The sequence below is a fragment of the Falco punctatus genome (assembly GCF_963210335.1).
Source record: "Falco punctatus genome assembly, chromosome: 6".
Lineage (NCBI taxonomy): Eukaryota > Metazoa > Chordata > Aves > Falconiformes > Falconidae > Falco > Falco punctatus.
Window position 1 is genome coordinate 69,297,011 of NC_137585.1, and position 24,133 is coordinate 69,321,143.

Sequence of the window (24,133 nt, forward strand, 5' to 3'; positions counted from 1 at the left end):
CACTGGATAGAGAGGAAAGATAAAAGCAGGTCAAATATAACCTTCAGAGTAGAAATGAGGAGGGATCTGGTCCTAATCCAGAAAAGTCATCAGTTTCCTGAGCAACATTAGACGAATCATGTAACTTTATGGGTCTCCGTTTCCTCAGTAGATTAATTCACTGACATTTGCCAGGTGCCCTGACATCTTAGGTGAACTGTTTTGCGTTAAAAAGTAAACATGTGTTCAGCCTGTTAGAAAGCCAACTAGTCATAATTCCACACGAGTTATGCAGCAAAAAGCAGAAATACTAAAGATACCTCGGATCGATAGTGTATTCTCTGTGTTGAAAGCTTCTACACTGATTATCAAAATAAGCATTAACTATGGGTGAATAAACGTCCCCTGAGGTGGACTGGTTATGTATATATACAGGCACTCCCTGTGAGAGCAGTGCTTTATGCATCCAGGTGGTGCTAAACGCACGCAGGGAGAGTGCCATGGGGGAAGGTGATAGGTCTGTTAAATCTGGGGTAGAGTGGTCCCAAAACGAGCCATGCTGAGGAACTGTTAACACCACAAAATGCGGTGCATGCACACACTTGCACACTCATTCATGGCATCTGCGCTGGGTCTGATTCACGTGGGGCGTTTTGGTTGTTTCTATCGCCATAGCACAATTAACTTGCAGATGGGAAACTCAAGAGTCAGCGTAGGGGGATTACTGTACTGCAGCGGATCTTCACGCTGAGAACATCTCCCCAGATGGGACCAGTCAGACCTTCTCAGTAGAGCATAACAGTTGACCTCTACCCCGTTTGCTCCCGAAACAGAGATCCCTGTGGCTCGTGCTAATGGAAAAACTCCATTTGCGTTGTAGGACAGCACTGGATCCGTGCCATCTACAGTGATAATGCATGCACAGTTGACAGAAGATGATAACTTGCACTTCTGTTGCTGCTCGGCTTAAAACCCTGTACAAACATCAGCTTCTATTGCCTCGTGGTGCATTGAGAGATTTGTGTTATTGAGCTGCTACCAGAGCAGTGGATAAACAGGGACAAGAAGTGCCTGTGTGGGACAGCCAGTCACAAAGGCTGGCAGTCCTGGCTTTCCCTTTCTCTGGCTGTTTTCTATAGCTGCTATTGCACCCACGTACCCACCAGCATATCCAGACGGGGTGCTGAGCCTCGGGAGGTATAAATAGTAGCCCAGACTCCATCTGCAGAGGTGGAGAGGAGTTAATCAAACTCCCCCATGCTCTGCCTTCCAACTTGATGATCTGCAATGTGGAATCCAAGCTCACTGCCTAGCTTGTTTGCTCATACCTCCTGTAAAGAGGAGAAAATGGATCAAAGCTGCTAGATCGAAGCAGCAAGTCAGTCACTTCATTGTCTCTATGGACACCAGACTGAAGCTGTTCAGAAGTTAAAACAAAGAGGATTTACCCTCTTGATTTAGAAATTTATGACTCATTCCCATTTTGGCTGTTAGAAGTAGCTGTCATTTCCCCTGCCCCTAAACATTCATGCCACAAAAAATAAAACCCATAAGCTCTTTGCTGTACTTATCTTGATGCACAAAGAATTCAAATGTTCACTGTTGCTATCTGGAGCTTGACTTCCTGTTATTAAGAAGGACATCCTAGTATTTAACAACACAAGATTTTTTATTTTTTTCCCCTTCTTCAAGCCAGGCAGAATGTCTAATGATTCTGGGGTTTGTTTCCTGCTTGTAATTAAGTAGGTCACAGCTGCAAAGCAAGAGAACAAGAAAATATTCAGATCACACAAAGCCAAGAACTATTAAATCATTTGCAGCTGAAGGATATGGCACATTTTCTTTCTTTTTTTTTTCTTCTTTTTTTTTTTTTAAAGAAGTCTTGAATCTAAGGAAAACAAATATAGGAACTTTTAAGAGAACGATGAACTTGGAAGTTCTGCCCAAGCGCCACAGTAGCTTGGAAAAAAAAGGAGTGATCAAAACTCAGCTAATGTTGTTCATGAGTTGAATAGCTTTATGTGGTTGAAATAAACTCACTTCTTCATTGCTTAGGGCTGTATATTCTATCCACACCATTCTCTTTGAACCACTTGAGAGATTCCCCTCATTTCTTCTAGGCAGTTCCCACCAGACCCTCTGTGTCAGCCTGAAATGCCATGCTATGCCCTCTCCTGTAGGTCCCACACAGCACACACCCTGTGTGACTCCAGATGCAACCCAGTCACAGCACGATCTCTATCCAGACATGAAGCTCCCACAGGGCTGAAGGTCTTTTGATCTGCTCTTATGGCTCTTGGTGTTATGTTGCCTTGATCTGGCTCCCACTCCATCTCTGTTTAGGACAGAGAGGTGTTCTTGGTCCTTGTGTGACTGCTTTCACCGTGTGGACAAGTGCTGGCAGTGCATGCCTTGCCCTTGGGGACCCAGGCACACCTGCGCTGCAGAGCAGCCTCTGAAGGGCCCTGACAGTAGGGGTAGGAACCAGGGTTCAGCCTCATCATGGACAGGCATCAGTGGGCAAAGCCATACCACAACCTTACAGAGCAGGAAAAACCTCTTTTGCAGAGCCAAGGGGTCGGTCTGTGTGAACCAGGCACTTCAGCACAGAGTTGGTTCTGCCTGACCCCCTTTGAGTTATAGCAGGATTCAGGAGGAACGTAAATGACTGCACATTTCCATCACCGTGCTTTTGCCTAGGCTTTGGTATGAAGGCTCCCCCAAGCCTTTGCTCTGCCAAAAGGAGGGGACAGTGAGCAACAACCCCTCCACCCTCACTGTTCCCAGGTACAGAGTCTGGGACCACTCCGCTCCATCACGAAAGGGAGATGAAACAGGGCACTCAGCTATGAGAACAGCGCCATTAAGCGTCTGCCTTGGTCTAAAGAGCAGTGGAGATGTGTCCCAAATGCATCGTAGCTGCAACAATAGGGCTCTTATTCCGCCCAGTGAGAGAACGGTCGTTGGGAAGATTTATGTCTGAAGCCCACCAAAATCAACACTGTACAGGGCAGTGGTCCAGTCAGACAAGAATCATTGCCTTGGCAGGGAACACCCACTGTGAATCTGTTTGATTTCAAAATAGGGTGTTTGGTTTTGTCGGAGGAGTGATTAAGATATGGACAGAACAGCAAGGATGAAAGCATATTGCTGCCTCTGTAAGAGATGCGATTGGGAGAGACATCAGTTTCAGCAATTACAAATTGGTGATGACCTCATGTTTACTCAAGATCTGATTGGGAAACTGTCATGGGAAAGAAAAGCCCACATAGACGGGATTTTGGGCTCTGTCCCTGTCTGACCGGACGTGGTCAGTTCATTCCAGGGTAAGAGAATATGGACCTTTTCATGCTGGTATTTCTTGGCTTGGCAAGCTAGGAACTGGGAGGGAGAGACGGTCAGCGCCTCCCCGATGGGCAATCATTATGAAAGATAAACAACAGAAAGTTTCTTGGAGGCTGGTGGCCAGGGAATTTGAGGCCAGCCCTGCAGTCTCTCCTCGCGAAGTGCTGACCTTACAGGAGAGGGGCTGCATGCAAGAGCATGGTGGTACATATCCTGGGCTGTGGAAGATGTCTGATCCATCATCAAGTGATTCAGCATATGAGGGTTTGTGGGTTTCCACCAGGAATTTCTCTAAAAGATGCTGACTTGCAGAAATATTTTTCTCTCTTCCCTCCAAAATGGGGTTCTTTCACCTTGAGCCCCTTAGAGGACTCCTGGGGAAGGGAAGGCACTGACTTCAGAGAAAGCACCAGTGCAGGACTCTCTGAGGGATGTTCAGGGACCTCACAGCATCTCTTGGCCTTTTCAGGAAAACATTCATGCTGCCTACACCCTTGTCCTGAATCTTTCAGCAATTTCCCTTCCAGTCTAGGGCAGATAACAGCGTCCGTGGATTAGTATAAAACCAAGCTCAGGAATAGAAAGTTTTCAAAATGCTGCTGCAACCCGGAGTCTGGCCAGCACCGCACAGTCTGCTGTGACTGATCGTAAGGCATAGGAGCTAGATCATCTGCTGGCATCAGCCTGCTTATCTTTCCCTTGACACCATCCTCCAGAAGCTGGAGGTTGGCTCCAGGGCCACTTTAATTACTCTCCAGTGACTGATTGGATGCATTGGAATGCGCTAACATAACTGTGCTTTTAAAAATCAACGTCCTCTGGTTTTATGGCTTTTCTTGGCTAGGTTCCCACTTGCTGTAACTGAAGCAAACCCCTTTTTCATCTGCAGGAAACTGCCACACTATTGGTGCTTTTGAAAGTTTACAGGAGGATACACAATGGCTGCGTTACAGAAAAATCCAGGGTGGAAAAAGGAAGCTTTCCAATGTTTCAGAGTGGAAATTATGAAAATTAAAAAGCCTCCTCCCAGTCTCTGGTGTGGTTTGCAAGCACGGGTTGGGTGGGGAGATGCTGGAGGGGGAGGAAGGGGATGTGGATGTGCACTTCCAGCTAATGGGAGCCCTGAACTTTGATTCTGCTTCAAACACACCCAGATTTGCATGGTGTTGGCAGTTCACCTTGGCTTTTACCCTGAACGCATCCCGGCTGCCAAGTGGGAACGACAGCACTGGCTGGGTCTTGCAGAGGTCTGGAGAGGATCAGTGTCTGTGGAGCCTTTGTAATACGTAAAGCCCAATGTATTATAAGGAATAATTTTAAATTGTGATGTAGGATTGCCAAGCTTCTCTCTTACAACAGCCCATCCATCATATTAGCCTTGACAGATTTTCGTGGATGGTATTTTCAAAAATTGGGAACTCCAGGCTCTGCCCTCAGGCAGCAGTAACAGCTTTGACCTCAGCTCTGAGGAAAGGAGAGCCTGTCAAAGATTTGCAACTCTCTTTTCTTGGTTTTCTGTGAAAATCTGGATGTTTAATGAGGACAAACTACCTGCGGAGTTTTAACCTTGCTTGTCCCCCTCCCCGCTGTCTGCTGATGCATTAAGATTGATTAAGGGAAGGCTGAAAGACAGAAAGTCACTTGTTGTCATCCTCATTCAGCTTCCTAAGATGCTCCAAACCATCATGGATAATATTACAACCCATGCAGGACCCGTCTTGTGCTTAGAGACATACCATGGCTACTGAATGGGTTAAGGATTAATAAAAGCAAGATATTGGAGAGTGTTTTTGGAGTGTTGTGGAGAAGGAAAAGGACATTGACATTCCTCTGTCTGAAAAGTAATTTCTCATGGATCACACCAATCAGGGGAGCGCACTGATCCTGTGCTCTTCCTCTGAGCTGTCACCCAGCCAGATCTCAGCATCTCTTTCAGATGCAGTAAATACAGGTATTTATGCAGAGAAGCTGACAGGAGATACTTATTGCTTTGAATGTCAGATTATATCTGTCCTTCAATGAAAGAGAGGCATTTTGAGTGGGTGCAAATACAGGATCCAGTCCCCTATATCCCCAGCCACCCTGTACTCAGATGAGGTACCTGGCATTTTATCAAGCCATCGGTCATAAAGCTACACTGTGCATTTTCAATGATCTACTTCTGGTGCCCTTACTTCTAGCCTGCAAGCATGTAGACGTGGGAGACTAACTCAGAGGATGACGATGGGGCTGTCTTTCAGAGCAAGTTCAAACATTCCCTCAGGCTCTCTGAACACACTTGTCTCCAAAAGAAACAAAAAGCGAGCACCATGAGCTCCCCAAACAGAGGGTCATTCAAACACAGAAGCTCCTAAAACCGAACAACTGCTTCTACAAACGTGGCTTCAAGGACCCAGAGAAGGGGCTGGAGCCCAGGGCTCTGCTGCTTAGCACCTGCCCTATATCTGGTGGAGTCATCCATACGGTGGACAAGAGCCTGTATTGCTGCCCTTACGACACAGATTTTAGCTTTTCTGGGACTTTGGTGATGACATAATGATGCCAAGCAATAAGGCAGCAAAACCTTCTGCCTAGCTCTGACTCCACAGACAACACAGTCATCGTGCTGTGCTGCAGGTTTCCAGCCTGATCTAGAGGAGCAGTGGACCAGCACCAGGGCTATGAGGGCAGGGCCACCAAAAGGATGGCAATGTTGACACCTTTCAGTAGCCTGCACAATCAACAAACTGTATTGCAAGAAGCATACTTTCTGTTAACATGTTCCTTTTGATGGAAGGAGCAACTGCACAGTGCCAAATTTTGCTCATCTGATCTTCCACACGGTAAAAGCTGTGAGAAGCATACAGTAGCTCCAACATGAATGAACTGGATTGCTCTTCTGGCTGTGAAGTAGATTTACTTCTTCTCTACAGCCGGGTGCAACCCATGCCCTAGAACTAGGGGTGTGTGTGTGTGCACATGCCCCGCCCCAGGACTCCTCTCCAAGGACAGGGAACTTCTCCCACATGTCCCACCGCCATTGGAGGTGGTAGTGCAGGGCTTCCCAGGACAAACCTCGGGCTGATAAACCAAAGATTCACAGGGCCATGTGCAGCGCTAGTGAACACACAGTTGTGGAGTCAGACCTATGTTGTGGGGATGCTCCCATCTGAGCTGGGCTAGCCTGGATGCCCCATCTGGATCTGGTCTCCAGAAGTAAGCATGCAGAGCTGGCATGGCAGGCTGTGTTTACCTCCTCTGACTGGAAGGCTTTTGTTCCCTCCACAGTTAATGGAAGATGGATGTCAGCACAGAGGGTAATTCATCCCATCCTACATTGTCTTTGAAGATATTAGGATAAGTTGTCACCATTACTCTCTCTGACTACTGAGGAGGCCTGAAATGGTAGTAAAAATTATTGCAGCTGCATGACAAACTTGTAAACATAGGCTGGCTGAAGGTACAAGTGGAAGGCAGCTGACATGGGAAATACACACTAGCAAGAACATAAACCCCTACCTTTAACATCTTTTAGATGAGTTTCTCCAAAACATCTCATCACATCACTCATCTGTTGGGAGCTGGCAGGATGGAAACTCCCTGTGGCAGAAACCTTTGAGTTAAGGCCGATTCGGTTCACTCTTGCAGTGATTTCTATTTTGAACTAAAATGGAAAACAGTACAAAGGCACTTGTTCTGCACGTGGATCTCCAAAGGGCAGATGCTTAGTGCATCAGCATTAATTGCATGTTATCAGTCCTTAGCTCTTGTTTCACACGGAGTTTACCTAATCTATGATGATGCAAAGCCTGAGAAAATAGATATCCATGGTCCTAACCCATCAAGACTTGGTGGCCTCTGTAGAAGGAGTGCTGGAAACTAAAATGAACTTTAACCTTGGTTTAGAAACTTGCTCACTTATTTAAAAGCATGCACAACACTAATTACACCTTCTAAATATATTCCAGAAGTACAGCTGGTTTGTAGACTGTGTGCAGGTGACTAAATGGCATCATTTGTAGCCCGTTATCTTTTCAAAAGCTTTTTATGTTGTGTCTTCGGGAAGTGGAGACTAATTGAGCTCCTTGCCTGTGCAATTTGGAGAGTTTGATGCTTTGGTCCCAACAAGAAAAATAAAAGTGTAAGAACCACTCATAGCCATCTGCTGAAGTCACTGTTCCTTTGAAGCCATTAGAAATGATTGAGGCAATGAGGATAATATATACTTCACAAGGAAATAAGCTAAGCTCAGACAGAAAGTTTGACCAGAGGTTTGGAAGTGTGCTTTGAAGCCTAAATCCAACTTTCCGAACTTCTTGAACCAGCAAAATAGAAACTGTGCGACCACCTACAGAAGAGATTTCCTTTTGGTCAGCACAGCCTCTTTCATGATTTCTGTCAGGCTGGTTAGGGGGACCGTGGTGCTTGTGAGCTTCACTAAAGTCACTGCTGGTGTTTCACCAGACTTGTGCTGGTGCCTTCTCTCGACGCAACATGTCTCAAGAGGTAAAATGGAAAAGCTCTGCGAAGGCTAAGTTTACTGCTCATCCACGTTTTTTTTTCCCCATACACTTACAGTTTCCTGATCTAAATGGATGAAAAAGCTCATCAAGAAATTAAGAACTTTAAGGAAAAGGCATGTATTGCACTTTGATGTCTGAAAGTGCTGCTAGTTCAGGAAACACTGGAGCAATGTCTAAGCAATCCCTTGTATGGATCATGAATTGATGGTCTAGAGGCTTTCTATGCCTGAACTTTAAAACCCAGCTGAAGGCATGCTAAGCCCCCCCCGCCCCCCCCCCCCCCCCCCCCCCCCGGGATAAGTCCTGGCTGGAAGCTGGGTTAGGGTGGGGTGGGTTGGAAGGTATTTCAAATGTACAGGCTACCACTCTGCATGATCTATTCATTGCTGATCTTCCATGAAACATAGTCTCTGTGTGGAAAAGTCCTTCCAGGAACCTCCTTGTAGGGGTGGCAGGTTCTTGCCTTTTGAGCTGCAGAGCACTGCCTTGAGGCAGACTGGTGCTAAACCATCGTAACTCCTGAGCTCTGGGCTGCTGGTGGGCGTGTGATCGCGGGCATGGTACTAGCTACCTGAGAAAGCCCTCTGAGCAGTTCTGTTAGCTGGAAGACCGAAAGGGTCCATGAACTACAGGCGCCTTTCCACCACCTCCAAAGCTTTATAGCTGGATTCACACGATGCTTCATGCGAATCCAAACCATTTGGCTCATTTCTGGCTCCCAGCCTCTGTTCCCTGGCTCGCCCTTGCCCTGTCCCCTGACCTACCCTTGCTGTCCCAGGGTCTGGCCAGTGCGAAGGCAACAAATGCCAAACTGTAATGAAAAAAAGCTTTTCATTTTCTGATCAAAATAAGAATCTGAAGCACTGGAAATTTCACAGCAGAGCCTCTGCTCATCAGGTCTCCAGGCCTTGAAAGCTTCTGATAATTAAATCAAATGCCAACCATTTGAAAGCCAATTTGAGCGGCATCCTGGCTCCAAACTCTGCAGAGTTCACCAGTCACTTACCCATTAGCCTCTGCCATGCTCTCGCCTCTTCCACTGCTAGCCTGCCTGCATTCTAGGGGGGGATAAAGCCTGGCACAGCTCCATTTCACAGAAAAGTCAGTTTTGATTTGCTACACCTTTTGGAAATGTCACAAAATATTACAATTTCCAGACACCCAAGAAGGTGCACCAAGCATTTATCTGTCTAGGTAGAGTTCAAATTAAACCAATTCCTTCAAAATACTTGTGAACAGGTCAGAAAAGAAAAAGCTCAGCTGAAGCAGATAAAATTGATGTTTCTACAGTCACAAGTGATTATATCAGAGCATTATACAGGTGACAGTTTTGTTACTTAAGCTTATCTTATTCATTGGTTGGGTTTTTTGGATACAATTATTTGTCTATAGGGCTGGTGGATAATTAACTGCAAATAAAGTGTGTTATGAAACACCACATTTTTTATCACTGCTCCAGGTCTGTATATTGGTTTCATCACCTTGTGACTTGAGCGACTTCCAGAAAAAAGCTAAGACAACAGGAGTTCCTTACTTCAGGGTCTCTCTTCTTTCTTGGGAAACTTCTATGCTCAAATATCTACTGATCTTTTGTTACCCACAGTATCTGAGTAACTCTGCTGTCACTTCGGTAGTCTATCAGATTGGTAGTGCTGCTGTCAAGGTAAGACACCCATCCAAAAAATGTCACTGAAGGTGCTAAGCAGAGGTCTGTGGGACCTGCTTGCCAGCGTAAGAATTTGCAAGTAAATAACATGAACTGGAAATATCAACTTCCCTTGAAGCACTCACTTAGTCATGGTGTCAGAGCGAGTGCTCACAGCATCACTCACAGAGGCTTGCACGAGAAGGTTTAACAAATGAGGACCACTCCACCGTGAGCGCTGTAAGATCTGCCTTGTTCCACCCCGTTAGTCCCTGCACTACAGCCCTTGGTGTGAGAGGTTTCCAACCACTTGGCTTTTGAATCCATGCTAGAAAAATGATTAATAACCAGCCAAACACTGAATCATTCTTTGTCTAGTAGAAAAAGAAAACCAGTAACTCAGAGTAGTAAAAGCACTGGTAGATTTGTGCAGCGGCAAGACATACCCCAAGTCTTTTACTGGGTTTGCTTGAAGGCAACCTCCTCTCTTGCCAAAAGCAAAGGTCACCATAAGCTGCAGAATAGCGTGGGAAAACCTGCCTCAGACTTGGCCTGCAGAGCAGAAAGACTGATTTTTATTTTTTTTTTCAGCCCTGGGTTCTCTCTTCTCAAGAGAAATTTATTTATAGGAGGAATGACGTTTCCTGCCGCATTCTTAACGTACTTGCAGCTTGGGATAAGAACATGGGAGCTTTGTCTTCTGCCATCTGTTTTCTGTGGCAATAAATACCCGTTTATGGATTTATCTCTGTCTGCTGTGTTTTAAAGTCACGATATGAATGAGTGTTCATGGATATTCATTCAGACAGGAAGCATCATAGGTAAAGACCAGTCCCAGCTCCGTGCCGGTATAGATTTACACTTGCGTAATAGACAGTGGAGTTCTGCCTTGGGGCTCTGGCCACATTTTTAATCTTAGCTTATCTTCTTTGGAGGCACAAGAAATAAAAAAAGCAATCATCTGGACTAAAATCCCACTGAGCTGCAAACATCCACTGACACAACTAGGCAGAGGGCCTTTAATTTACCATAGCTGAGAGCTGGGCCCTAAAGCTGGGGTGCAAACTGCAAGACCTAATTTAAAATAGCTTTTCCAGCCATATCTCTCCCAGCTTGATTTGTTTCTTACAGCACTTCTTACAGTCTGGAGATGGCCTCCCTTTTCACACAGCATCTGCAGTACCATCCTTTGAGGCTTGAAGGCAGAAGAGAGGGCAGCCTTGTTCTTTTTTAATACAAGAAAGCTGCATGTTTTCTCCAGGCTTTCTAACTCAAAAAAACAGTGCCTTGCGTTTGTGGTGGGAAACATTCCTGTGGCTGGAAAATAGCCAGTGAGGTCTTGAGAGAAGGAGTAAATATGTGTTCTTCTTTACCAGTGCCTTGCAACAGCAGAAAGAGATCTCTGAATGGTGCTAGGCATTTGTTAGACATTAGCAGGACTCTATTCATCTTCCTCTTGCACACATCCGCAGCACATGGATGTAATAAAGATAGCTCGCAGGCATAAACCGTCTCATATTAATAACGCAACGGGAGAAAGGACTACATATTTAATGTGCATGTGTAGTGGTGGGGGAAGGAGCCCCAGAGAAGGAATATCTGGTGGTGTGGGCTCTGTTGAGAAATACTGTGTTAGGGATGGGATTCATTCTCCTGGTTTGGGGGGTCCTCTTCTGACCAAGGCGCCCCTGTATATGCTGGCCAAAGGAGAACTTGCGGGGATGTGAGGAGTTATTGATTCAGCCAAACATGGTCATTCAGGGGACCACCTCTGCAATCCCTGCAGAGTATTTTGACTACCTCTACAGCGATCCCAAAGGCAGCCCAAGGTGCTGGCCAGGATGGAGACGTCTCATAGACATCAGCATTGACTTAGATGAACCCAACTCATGTCTCAGTCCTGACACTGGCTGCTGGTGCGCCCCATGGCACGAAACTTGATTCTGCCTCAGCTGACATGTTTGGTGGTGTCTGTGCTATACCTACTAAAATTTAGCATTGCCCTTTTTTATTTGGACTTGTAAAAGCCTTTGCAATGCCATCACTTCTGCTGGGTCCGTGGCACGTGTTGCGCAGACCTCACACCTCAGGCTTTACATGTGAAACTTGCTCACTCGGGACCATATTTCAGGCTCTTGCACCGCTGCAGTGGGATTTTATGGACTCCAAGCTTAGAAGAAACACGGCTTCTGTGTGGCTTCAGGACCCCAAGTGCAGGGTATCTGCCCTGCTACCTCTGGTTGGTGGAGGGCATCCAGGGAGAGAGAGCACGATGCATGCTTCAGCCAGGTTGACCACAGCCTCATGGGCTGGGTCCCTGTGGGACAGCCATGTGACGAGGCAGAGAGAATAATGGCAAGGATAGAGATTTAGGACAAAAAGCAGCCAGTTGCAAAAACCATCCTACCAAATTCTTCAGCAACCCTTATAGCAAGGCTCCAGCATCTGTCTGACAAGAAGCCTAAAGCACCCCAACCTTAGGTCAAGAAGTGGGAAGGAGATAAATAAACCATGGATGTGAGTGAAAATAAAACAACACAACCCCCTCTGACAGTGGCTGGCCACTTGGGCCGTGTGTGGAGCTGTTAAGTGTGTACACACTGCCAAGTCCCCTGCAGCGCCAGTCATCGTTATACATCCGTTCTTGCCTCCTGTATAAATATTAACCTTCTCTGACACGTGTACTTGCAGGTATTTCCATGCTCTCCGTTACTCCGCACCATGGGGTTACCTCCTGGAAGCACCCTGTGAGAGTACTGCTGTTTTTCACACCCCTCCATCACATGGACTAACACTCACAGCAAAGCAAAGACTTGGGCTGCTGCTGCTCAGGTGGGTCAGTATGGATAGCATGTTTCCAAAGGGGACGTGTGCGTGCATGGAGGAGAAAGGTTTCCCATTTTCCACACTGTTGCATGATTTTTTTTAGGCTTATTGGTTTCAGGTACAGTCTGCATGAAAGCATGAGCCCTTCCAGACTGGAGCAAAGGCAGCTGCTGTGGCCAGCAGCAGCAGAGGATGGTGGCCCCGCAGCACCTGAGAGCTTGCTCTGGCCAAAATATCATCTGCCACCTTGCAGGAAGCTGCCTTTGAAGGAGACACCAGGATCTCTGCCTCCCCACTCTAGCAAAAGCAGCTGCAAAGCCACCAGATGCTGACACCCCCCCTGTGATCTGGGTCAGCAACAGCAGTGCCTCTGGAGTGAGGAACCCTGCCTGTTGTTACAGCAGTGCTGGTCACTGTACAGGGGACACAAATAATACTTGTCCCCGAGGAAGGTTAAGGCTGCAGGCAGGAGTGCTTGCCCTGGGTCCCTCTCAGAACCAGCATCTTGAACCACAAAGCCCAAATTTACCAGGAGGGACATTTCTGAATGCACTCCAAAGCAACAAACAACAATCAAACAATAGCAGACCAAAGCTGTGTGAATAATTGATTATCTTTGGTTTGCTTGACGGACTGGAAAGGCAAAGAAAATATATTTCAGGTTGACACAAAGTTATTCTGCTTTCCTTTCTGCCAAATGGAGAAGGAAGAAAAACTAAAAAAAAAAAAAAAAAAAAGCAGCTTTGTGTTTAACTGAAACAGTTTTTGACCTGCATTTAATTTTTGAGATTTTTTCATGTCCCTTAAAAAATTGTAGGCATTCATCCAGAATGAAATTACACTCCATTTGAAAGAAAAATTGGAAAAAAAAAAATGATTTGAAATGTCCACAACCAGATATTTTTTTAGAGTGACACATGCAACAGACTTGTAGTAAACTCACAGGTGGCTTCAGCTGCCATAGAACTGCTTTTCAGCAAAAGAGATGCCGCCAGCAAAGGTTTCCCTCATTCCTGTGTGGGGCAACTCTGAGCTGCTCTGGGCTTGTAGAGCTTCTAGACGTGCCACCAGCCATGGAACAGTGGGTGCAACACCCCTCACCAACCCACACCCCCCTGCCCCGAGGCACTGTGTCCAAACCCCTGGCAGCCAGGAGCGTGCAGATGGTGCTGATTCTCTTGAGACAGGCACCGTTGCAGGGACATCAGTGGCAAGCAGAGAGGGTGTGCATGGTGTCCCTGTGCCCTGTGGGGGCTGTGCCACCCCTGCCAGCTCCGGCAGAGGCAGCTTACTAGGCAAAGGCAGCCTAAAGTGCGTGATGTGCACTGGGCGTGCACTGGGTGTGCATCACTCTGAGCCGAGACGCGTGTCCCAGCCAGTGTCTCTTTGCCAGCCTTCAAAGCACTGGGATGCCCCTGGTCCCCTGGGTGCTGCTGCTGAAGGTGACGTGCTTTCAGGAAATTAATGACATAATTACAGCTTCCCCAGAACACCCTGCTATGCCTGCCACAGCAAGAAAGCAACAGCGTTGCCTTGACTAGGCAGAGACTGCCAGCCCTGCAGCGTCATGTTGGCTGGCACTGACCAGAGCAACAAGTCTTGTGCTGTATAGCCCATATTGCCCTGTGCAGCCTCTGCTCGCTGTACATCTCATCTGGGGCGGACACTAACAGGCATCTGCATCTGTGTTCACTTATAGAGAGCCCTTCCACATCACCCTGAGCTTTCTGCTGGTATTCAGCCTTTGACATTATTATTATTTACACCCCACTGCTACAGGTTGGTGCTGTGGTATGCCATCCCAATTTCTCAACAAGTATTGATTGTTAGAAATGATGCTTTTCAGAAATTATTACCTCCAAGTATTACCATGGAGCCTTCAACTAGTTTTAATTGCTGCACATTATCTTATTGTTCCTGCTGGCATCAATTTCCACCCGAAGTTATCACACAGCCTCTGACTAGTATGAATTCCCATTCATCACCATACAGGTCCCACCAATAGTAATTTCCACACACCATGGCATACACCAATAGTAATTTCTACACACCATGACATAACCCCTATTAGCTCTGATTACTAATGGGGCAGACAACTGTTATCAATCAGTACCCTCCTCATCCTCTGGGCATGCATTCAGGACAAAGAAATCATGGCTTACCCTTTCCACACTGCGTCTCCTCAGTGATCCATATGGTATTTTGAATAAAAGTCTTCGGCTCCTACCCGGAGTCACAGCTGTCTGTACTACCATAGTGCAGAGCTAACTCGTTTGTGTGCACGTGTGTGTGTGAAAGAGAGTGCACAGCACACACAGGCTTCCTTTGAAATAACTTACAGTCTCATCTAGATTTCCCAACTATCAAATAGCTGAGTGGGTTTTCACATCAGAGCATATGAGTCAAGATGTGGCTTGTTTGAAAGAAGGAGGGGGAAAAGGGAAAAAAAAAAAAATGAAAAAAAAAAATGAGGAAAACCCAAGCCTTGTAACCTTAACAACATGCTTCAAGCAGTGTATCTTTAGCTTCCTTCTGTTTCTCGGTGTAGTTTACTCAGCAGGATTGCTGTGCCACAGAGGTGGAAGAATTAAGCTTCTGGGGAGAATGTTCCAAAAATGTCAAGCTCGCTTCTTGTTGCTACAGATGGTAACCAGGTCAGTTGTCTAATCAAAGCTCTATCATCAGAGTTATTATACATTTTGCCATGTGACTGCAGACCCCTCTGGTTTGCTGTACAGTAGATCACATGTTCACCTTAAAAAGAATATCTGGTGTATCACCATCTGGTGCAGAGATTAATGTTAAATCCTACATTCAGATATTCCTCTCTCCTAGATGCTGGGAAGCACATACCCAGAGCACAGGGCTTGAACAGATCCTCTGGGCTGCTCAGCTAAATGCGAGCACTCACCGGTTCAGGCTACGTGGTCTGTACGGCACAGTGCCGGGCATATGTGAGTGGTAACCGAGACCAGACGTTACCACTCACACTCATGCCTGTACACATATGTGCCAGTGAGAGCCTGCTCGGTGATGCCTACAGCTTCTATGTGTACCTATAAAAATGATTATATTGGAGTCTATCTTTGTAAAGTGTTGTCTTTACAAAGTCAATCTCAACATCTACGTCTCTTTTTCTCCTATAAAACCAATTCAGAGACTAGTAGCCAATGATCTTTTCTCTGAGAGAAAAGTCCAAAACTACATTTACACTTTAAATTGTACAAGAGGGTTTTAGAAATGAGAAAAGTACTTTCCCTTCCCACAAACTGTCTGCAGCACCAGGAGTTGTCCCAAAGCAGCCAGGTACGATTCTGGGCTTTTGTAAAAGTGTGGTTTGGATTTTGTGTTCATTTCCATGCTATGTTACAGTACTGGTCCAGATGCGGTTTAGAGTTAATGTGTGCGAAGCAGGAGCATCTTAATCTGTTGACTCCATTGCGGTATTCTCAATTTGCTTAGTAAAATGGAAAAGATGTTGGCCCACACTCTTTTCCTTGGAGCGGTCTATCTGGGAGAGCAAAATTTGCTGAGCAGTGGAGCCAATCCCTTCCTCCATGCATTGTTCTCATTTTAATGCAAAACTAAAAATACTTTGTTTTGATCGAAGTCCAAAAGCCAGGATGAAGGTGTTAGGGACATGACATTAAAGCAACCGTTTCAAATAAAGAAGAGAAACTCTGTATCTGCTCAGCATATGCACATGCATTAAAACCAGTCAAAGAAAAAACCCAGCAGCTTGATGTGGGAAACTCTAAATATTAAAACAATCGGCCTTTGTTCATAATTAGTTCCATATGTCTCTTGCCAAAGAGAGTGAGAGAGACAGGAAAAGATGGAAATATCTTAAGCATGACTGACTTATATGGGTTCATTATGTGGAATAGGTGCAGGGTTAGGGGCTTTGCTTCTTGCAGGGCTTTTTTTTATGGTTATTAATGCCCCCCCTGCTATCTCACACTTTGCCTACGTGTTTTTTTTAAGCACGAGGTGTCTGGCATTTCCCAGCTGCCCCCAGGGAACCCTTGCCAGCATCAGCAGAGCCACCGGGGATCTACTGGTGGAGGAAGAAGGCAGAGGTGGCTGCAATCTGCCTTACTGGGAGCTTTTCCTGAATAAAAACGGAGTCATGTCTGAGTCAGGACCTCGGGAGCGAGTGCTTTGTAGGAGAACAGAGAAGCGAAGATCTCCCTGCTCACCCAGTCTGAAGCTCCTGCTCACACCAGCCCCTGCCACCAGAAGCTCTCATACTCCTGCAAGCCAGGTCTCCTGCAGGTCCAGCTCATAGCAAGGCCAGCCGTGTAGGTAGAACTTTACCCACTAGAGGGGACAAAGAGCCGTTAGCGCACATCTCCAGCTGTGTCTATAAGCAACGGAGCTGGGGGACCAGAGGCAGACAGGCTCATGGTACCAGCACAAAGCACCACATCGCCTGATTTTTCTCCACAGGGGAAAGGGAAGTGTTTGTTCAGTCATTTCCACAAACCACAAGTTCTTTGCATAGGTTTTTAGGTCTTGCAAATGAAATGCAAATCTGCATATTGCTTAAGGCAGCTGAATAATAATAATACAAATATTATTCTTTGCAGGGAACCTCTTGCGCATATGAAAAGTGAAAGAAATCCATCCTTTTGCATGGTATTGGAACCAGTTCCAACAAGATCCCTGCCTATCCCAGTTGGCCTGACTCCTCCCTCCCTCCCTGGTGCTGCACCCCAGACACAACTTTATGGGTGCCCTCCCCAGGAACCACATAAAGCTGGAGACCCGGACCCACTATGACACCTTCTTCTGTCCCATTCCTCATTTCCCAGGTGGTATGAACCTGCAGACAGGGAGCCAAACCATAGTCACCAGAACTGGAAAACATCCGGATGGATGAGGTGTTGGCTTTTTATTTTTAGAATTGTTCAGGGTACATTGGTAGGCAAGTGTATAGGGCACTCTAGTAGGATTAGTTTGCCTATAGGATAAGCAATGTAAAACATGCTTTCATGAGGGTCTTTCTGTTTGTTCCCAGAGAGGGGGTTTAAGTGTTTCTGGCGATGCAAGCCCCTCCAAAGGCATTGCAGCCCATCAAATTCTGAATTTCCCTCTGGAGAACCCCCTCTCATGTAGTTGACTGCAGATGCAGATGAAGATGACCAGTCTCATCACTGAGGCTTCATTCAACTCCATTGTCTGCAGAGACAAAATTCAACTGAACAGCGCAGTAGGAAATAGAAGCCAAACTATCCTAAGGGAACGTCCCGGCCTTGCCGGCACAGACCCTCAAAAAAGACATGCCGTATTTACTAAATGCTGAAAGATGAAACTCTTTAAAGCAGTGGATGCTTTTCAGTACTAATTGCAGACTGCCAGGAACAGTGGTTTGCGGTAACAATGCATCAGAGGAAAGCACATTCCAATAGATTGCTATTTAGACTAGAATTTTTTTTTTTTTGGCCTTTAATGAAAAGGCGAAAGAAATCATTTACTGCTGCAAAGCGGGTTTTGTATTTACAACAGAGGAGTCGAGTTTCAAGTCAGTGTGTGCCCAGTGGAGATCAGTGAATGGAAACCGGTGACAGCAGTGGCGCAGATGAAGTGCAGTATGTGGTATATAGCAGATGTGTCAATAAGACACTGTTTTGCAAAATTGAAAAAATCACTTAGTACAACAAACCCCACTTAAGTTCTGTACTCCATGAAGACATGAGTATGGCAACAGAATAATAAGAAAAAAAGGATAACTTGAAGGTCCTGACAGTATTTCCATCCTGGATGGTATCTGGTCTCTATCAGTAGCAAAGTCAAATTCTTCCCTGGAGCCCAGATAGGGAAACCACTTGTATCTGATCTCCTTAGCAGCTCTTATTATTCTTGGTGGAATTTCTTACTTCCCACTGTAAGAAATCCTCCCTAGGTGATTTGTTGGGGCAAAGCAAAGCAAGAGGAAGACAAGGACAGCAGGGACAAGGACAGCTTTGGTGTTGCAGCCCCTACAGTGATTTGTCTTATGTTTTATTGCACCCAGAATCAGACTGTAAAGGACACTGCCTTGCTGGGATTGAAAGATAAGCACAGGTTGTCATTGCAAATCCAGATCACCTTAAAGTTAAAAGAAAACCCCTGATTTTCCAGTCTTACATAGTGTTTTACGGAGAAATGTTATGATCACTCTAGCTTGGGGAGAGATGTAGGAAAACACACCAGGTAGAAATCCATTCACATATGAGCCTCTTCCATTAGAGCCAGCAATAACCCAGCAGGTTGCTAGGTTTGTGGTCCCCAGCCACAGAAAGGTCGGGGGCTTCCCCTGTGTGTGGCAAGGCTGTGTCATGCCTGGGGACCACACAGACCATCACATCCCTGTCTCTTCTGGGCAAGCAGTGCATGTGAGTGTCTTTGCTGGGTGCAGCAGCCCAGACTAAATATGAAGGTCATTTCCACACTTGAACAGATATTCTTGTTCTGCTTTACTCTGTTTTGCAGTGAGAAGCACAGTGTTGGACTGCTTGTGCAGCAAGTCCGTCACTTGTACTGGCAGAGACGACTAGGACTTCAGGGTCCTGTGACAACTGCACTGTGCTACAGCACAGTTGTTTAACCATCCGCAGTTAACAGACGCTTTAGTAGGTCTGACTAGCATAAGCCTAAACAGGAACCCAAAGCCAAGAACTTCTGGACTCAGAATAGTTCATATCTGATGCGTGTTGCTGTAGGTTAACCCAGAATGTAATGTTAGACGTTCCTAAATTCCCTCATTCACTGGTATTCCAGTAGAAATATCCACATGGCTGCTCATCTGCTGCTCATCAGCCTTCAGTGTCATGGGGAATGGCTGGCAGAGCAGAGTGTGAAACCCAAGATGTCACCTGCTGAGCCTAGAGCTAGCCACCTAGCCAAGAGCTTAGACCCATCAGCTGGTGTGTCCACCAAGCCAGCAAGTTCTTGGCACAGCCTCTAGTGAAAGTTGTGGCATCAATGCAGACACCCCAGAAAATGTCTTCAGTAAAGAGGACAGAGCAACCTGCACCCTTCCTCTGTCCCTACTGCCACCAAGCTGACTCTCTTGGAGGAGCTTCCATCCCACCTCCAGTTCTCCTCCCCATCCTCCGTCCCGTGTGCTGTCCTTGCTAGGGAAAGTGGTCCCAGCCTCCATGCATCCAGGCAGGCAGGGTCCCAGAAAACACTGGCTAGAAGAAAAACAGCAAGTGGGGCTTCTGCTAGATGGAATGACATTTCCCTTGTGCTTTAGTGAGCCGTTAGGTCGGCTCTTTTCCCACATAACTCAGAGAGACAGTAATTAATTAGGGAGGGAACTTGCCTGACCCCATTGCCCTGGAGACACACCCCTGTAAACATCACGAAGGGATTGCAGAGGCCACCTCTAACTTCCAGGGCTTATATAAACAAAAAAGGAGTTATTTGGCAACGACATCACATTCCCACATTGTGGATGTGTAGCAAAGGCTGGATGTGATGCATGCAATGGCAGTCATGCGCTCAGCTGGGGTATGACTGTGCAATATTTCTGTCAGGAATCTGGTTTAAAGTCTCCGCAAGTTGTGACAACTGCAAGGTATGTGCAAATACTGGGTGCATCTCAATATCAAGTCTTAAAATGTGAGTGGGCTATTCCTGTGTAGTGCTTAGCACTGCTGATTTGCTTCAGTTCCTGAAGAAATAGGGTTTTGCTCAGCCCAGCATGGAAGGTACTCAGCCCTGAGCTAGATTTAAGCTTTAAACAGGATATGTGACATATGGACTATGTCAAACCCTGTGAAGATAAATGCTTCTTTGTTCTGTGTAATTTTCTCTCTTTTAAAACTTCATCTTTGTTACACTCCTTTGATTAATCTGAATATATAGTGGGAAAGCACATGTGTCTGTGAGGGAAGGAGGGAGAGTTATGTTGCTCTAAGAGAAAGCCACATGGATATCAGAGAGGCCAGCACGTCCCTAAAAAAACAGGGAGGTAGAAGACCCCTGAGAGATGTCACAAGGGTTTTTTTTTCAGCTTTGCCAGACCTGGTAAAGAGCTTCTCAGGCAAATTTTGTTTTATAGTTGAAGTCTCGCAGTCATGGAATGATGACTTTTCTCTGTGTGAGGAGAGAACTGTGCACAAAGCTGAAAGAGGAACTGCCAACTTTGGCAAAACTACAAAAGCAATTTGGTTATGTTCTTTGTGGATTTATATGGACAGATTAAGAAATGTGAAAAGTTTGTATGACTCTCTGGTTCTTCAGCCTTGGAGTCTCTCCCTCCTATCATTTTACATTTTACATCCTACCCTACAAAATTCCTATAATTTTGATTTCATTGCTTCAGTTCTCCTGTGTCTGCCAAGCTGTAACAACACCCTACCCCAGCTGTAGGAGACATCTAGAGTGGCATTTGCCTCTTCCGACTTTGGTTGCCTTTATGTGAGCCCATCATCTGGACTCCTTTTGTCACCAGTGAAGAGAAATGGGTACTGGCAAGGTTTAAGACACCATGCCAGCTTTGGATGCCTACTTCACTGGAGGTTGAGTGATATCTAGAAGTATCAATATCTCAACAGCAACTATAAAATAAACTTGCTAACTGGCCACTCTTGGTCTACCTCTCCAGCTATCAAAAGTTCTGCTGCATCCCTTGGTAGCTGTATTTATTTACCTTTCCCTTGCTAATGTCCCTGATGGCATTTGCACTCCCTGCTCTTCATTCTCACTGTCTTCTTTTTGCGCGCTGTTAAGCACAGATGAGCAAGCCTAGACTGCTTCACAAAGCTCTTCTGTTCCACAGAGGCTCTCTGAGGGTCAACATCATGGCTAACTCTCATGGGAGTGTGGTTAGAGGTTCTCTGGGGTTGGTGGCACTGTGTGCAGGGCTGTGGCACGGCACTGTTGGCTTTTCTCCTGCTCTGGGAGCCTTCACGGCAGCTGTGCCTAGTAACCTGGGTCCCTGGGCTGGGATCAAAAAATGACTCAGCAGATTTGTGAGAGAACATCTACTATGGGCTGCTAAATTCAAAGACAGCACTTCTGGGTCACGTACCACCCCCCTCCCCCTGGAGTGCAAACAGCTGGTGGTTGGAAGGTACCTGTGGGGACTGTGGCTATGTACTTGCTCTGTTCTTACATTTGTCTGTAGTCACTCAATGTCAGCTGCTGTCCAGGACAAGATGCTGGTCTAGGTCATTCATTGGAGAGGCTTGGTATGATTATTTTTATTTTCTCATTTTCAGAAGTGTCTAAACAAAACCTGACATATAGTTACCTAATTGGATCTCTTTAATGGCACAGTCGGGCTGAGAAACCTCAGCTTTTAATGCAGGTCAAGGGGCCTGATTCTGCTCCTGCCTAGCTCACTGGCAAAACACAGGCTGACTTCAGCGGTGGAAGATGAGGCTTTAAATCTCCTGCAAACTGGATGCTGAGGGTAAACTGGAGGATGCTGTTGTTGCCAGAGAGAAACTCATTAGGAGCTGCTTCAAAGAACTGATTTCTCTCATAAATAAACACCTGGAAATACCCATTATATTGCAGAGGGTGAGGCTGGCATCCACACTACTGCATTACACATGATTTGTGACTGCTCCAAGTATGAACTTGCTGCTCGCTCTTCGATTAGCAAGTCCTGGCACCCTGGCAAAACCACACAATATATTGTGACTATAGAGGTTAATGGATCACTTTACATGTTGATAATGTCTTATTATGGCAATGGTTATTAAGAAAAATTTAACAGAGACACCAGGAGTCGATAGTTGTTGCAGGAATGTTTGTTTGATTACAGCAGAGATGGAGACCACTGTATGCAGGGCTCACTGTGCAAACGGTGGTCAAAGCAAGTCCAACACAACGACCTTTCTGCCCTTCTCCTTTCTTCAGGTTGTCCTCAGTACCAGCTATGAGAACAGCTACTGTTTACTAGTGCTGATGGCAAGAGAAAACGGGAAGGTAATGGTGTAATTGCCCAAGGAATGGACAAATATAACACCTGTCTGTGCCAGAGCATGCTAGGACTAGATCCAAAGGCACACTTCAGCCTTGGCATTGGAGATCTCTGTCCCAGACGTTGATGATTGGATTATTCTGTGACTGTGGTGGAATGTTACACTCCGGCATGAACAAATCACTAAAGTGGGGTTCTGGAAGTCAGATTTTTACTCCTTTTTAAGTGGTAGGATGGAGGAGGATGCTGCTCAAATGGCTTCATGTCACTCTGTCTCAGTTTCCCTACCTGTAAAATGATGAGAAGAGCTGGCACTTACTGCTGCTGCTTTTGTTGCCATTTCTCTGTTATTAATGAAGACCCAGGTCACTTAAATGCCTGTCCCTTGGCAGCTTGGTTTTAAGAGCTAGAATGCATGGGCATCAGTAGCCACCACTCCAGATCCTCACAGGGATGCAGTGGCCTTGTCCACCTCATGGTGCCATCCCCATTGTCAAGGTCTGCCAGGGAGCCCTGCCTCCTTTGGCACCTCTGGCCAAGGGACCTGACCCTCACTTTTGACTCTTTGGTGTTAGGGCTTGATTCCTTCTCCTTCAAATATCCAGTTTTAGGTCTGGCTGGATACAGGAGTTTGACTCGGACTTTAGTTCCTGTTCATTGCCAGCTGGCAGAAGAATGAGCCAGAACACTTGCAGCATCCCAGGTAATTTCCTCTGGTTTCCTCTGACTGCTATGGTATTAGAAACAGAGATTAAGTTTCATGTCCTTGCTGTTTTGGTGTTAACTCTGCCAGGACTTGACAGTGTGGGGAGAGAGAAGAGCAGCTGTTTCTCAGGGTAACAGAGGCAGCTGGAGCATAGCAAATCTGGATTGTTACATCCACCCAGGGCAAAACAACCACAGCCCCTCGCCATGCCAGGAAGCCCCCCAAAATGTCACTCTCATCAGGTAGTCTCCCCTCACTATGTATACATACACACATATATTTTTTTTTTTTTAAAATACTAAAATGTATTTTTTTACATATACATACATACACACACACACACACATATTTATCCGTGGAGTGTGGTGGGAGGAAGGCTGAGGAGCCAGCTGTGGAAATAGATGTTTGCAGGATTGTAGATGGAGCTATGGAGAGTACTGTGGATTTAGCAGGCTTGGCTGTGTTTGGATGACATCTAAAACCCCATGAACCACTGGATGCCTGTCATTTCCCAGGTGGCATTTGGAGCGGGCCAGGTATACACTGTTCATGGTTTAAAGACTTCATCTAAGTCTCTCTTTCTCTCCTGTGACATCCACTACAGCTCCCTCATGCCTGCCTTCAGAAACCAGTCTCTTTTTTGAGGCTGCTGACGTTTGACTACTTCAGGCTCATTTTTCCACTAGGATTATTATCCCTTTGCTGGTTTCCTTGACAGTCTGTTTCTTCCAGCTCTAAAGCCACATCCATAATGCAAGGAAAAGCATCCCTTGCCAGGGCAGGCTCCACCCCCCACCTCACCCCTGAACCCTCCCAGACATCTCATGCAAAGTGCCCCAGGCATGCTGGGCATGGTTCATTGTGAAGATTCGCTCTAGCTGTGCCTAAGGCAAGACTTGGAAGGCAGCAAGGTTGGTCCTGAGGTGTACCTCAAAGGTTTCCTTTCATAGACTGCACAAGAATAATTAGCAAGTTCAGAGGCAAGGAGGGTTTGGCTCAGGAATGCCTTTTGCATGCAGTGAAACAAGGCTTCAGAGCCTGTATTTCTTACCCAGCCTTCCTTTTCCCCTTAGCCTACCCCAGGGACCTGCTGAGCTTGTCCTTGCTCTGCCTCCTTACGTTGGCCCCTGCCTCCCTGTCAGGGTTTCTCCAGCCAGCCAAGTCCCAGCTCATCAAGCAGCTCAGTGGCAGCCTGCCGGTGATGACAG

General features: G+C 46.2%; 1 protein-coding gene across 9 annotated transcripts in view; it reads right to left on the reverse strand.

The window, feature by feature from the left end:
• Positions 1-24,133, reverse strand: part of FRMD4A (FERM domain containing 4A) — a 386,124-nt gene that overhangs the window by 197,553 nt on the left and 164,438 nt on the right. Inside the window, exon 1 of one of the 9 annotated variants that reach the window (XM_080391691.1) lies at positions 14,460-17,465. The exons of 6 other annotated variants lie outside the window; for them this stretch is intronic. In XM_080391691.1, coding sequence (XP_080247817.1) covers positions 14,460-14,552 — 93 coding nt within the window. In that variant the 5' untranslated portion in view covers positions 14,553-17,465. Of the gene's footprint in view, positions 1-6,822; positions 6,847-14,459; positions 17,468-24,133 lie in introns of those variants that run through there. 2 more of the 9 variants (XM_080391700.1, XM_080391694.1) reach the window with 2 other exon arrangements.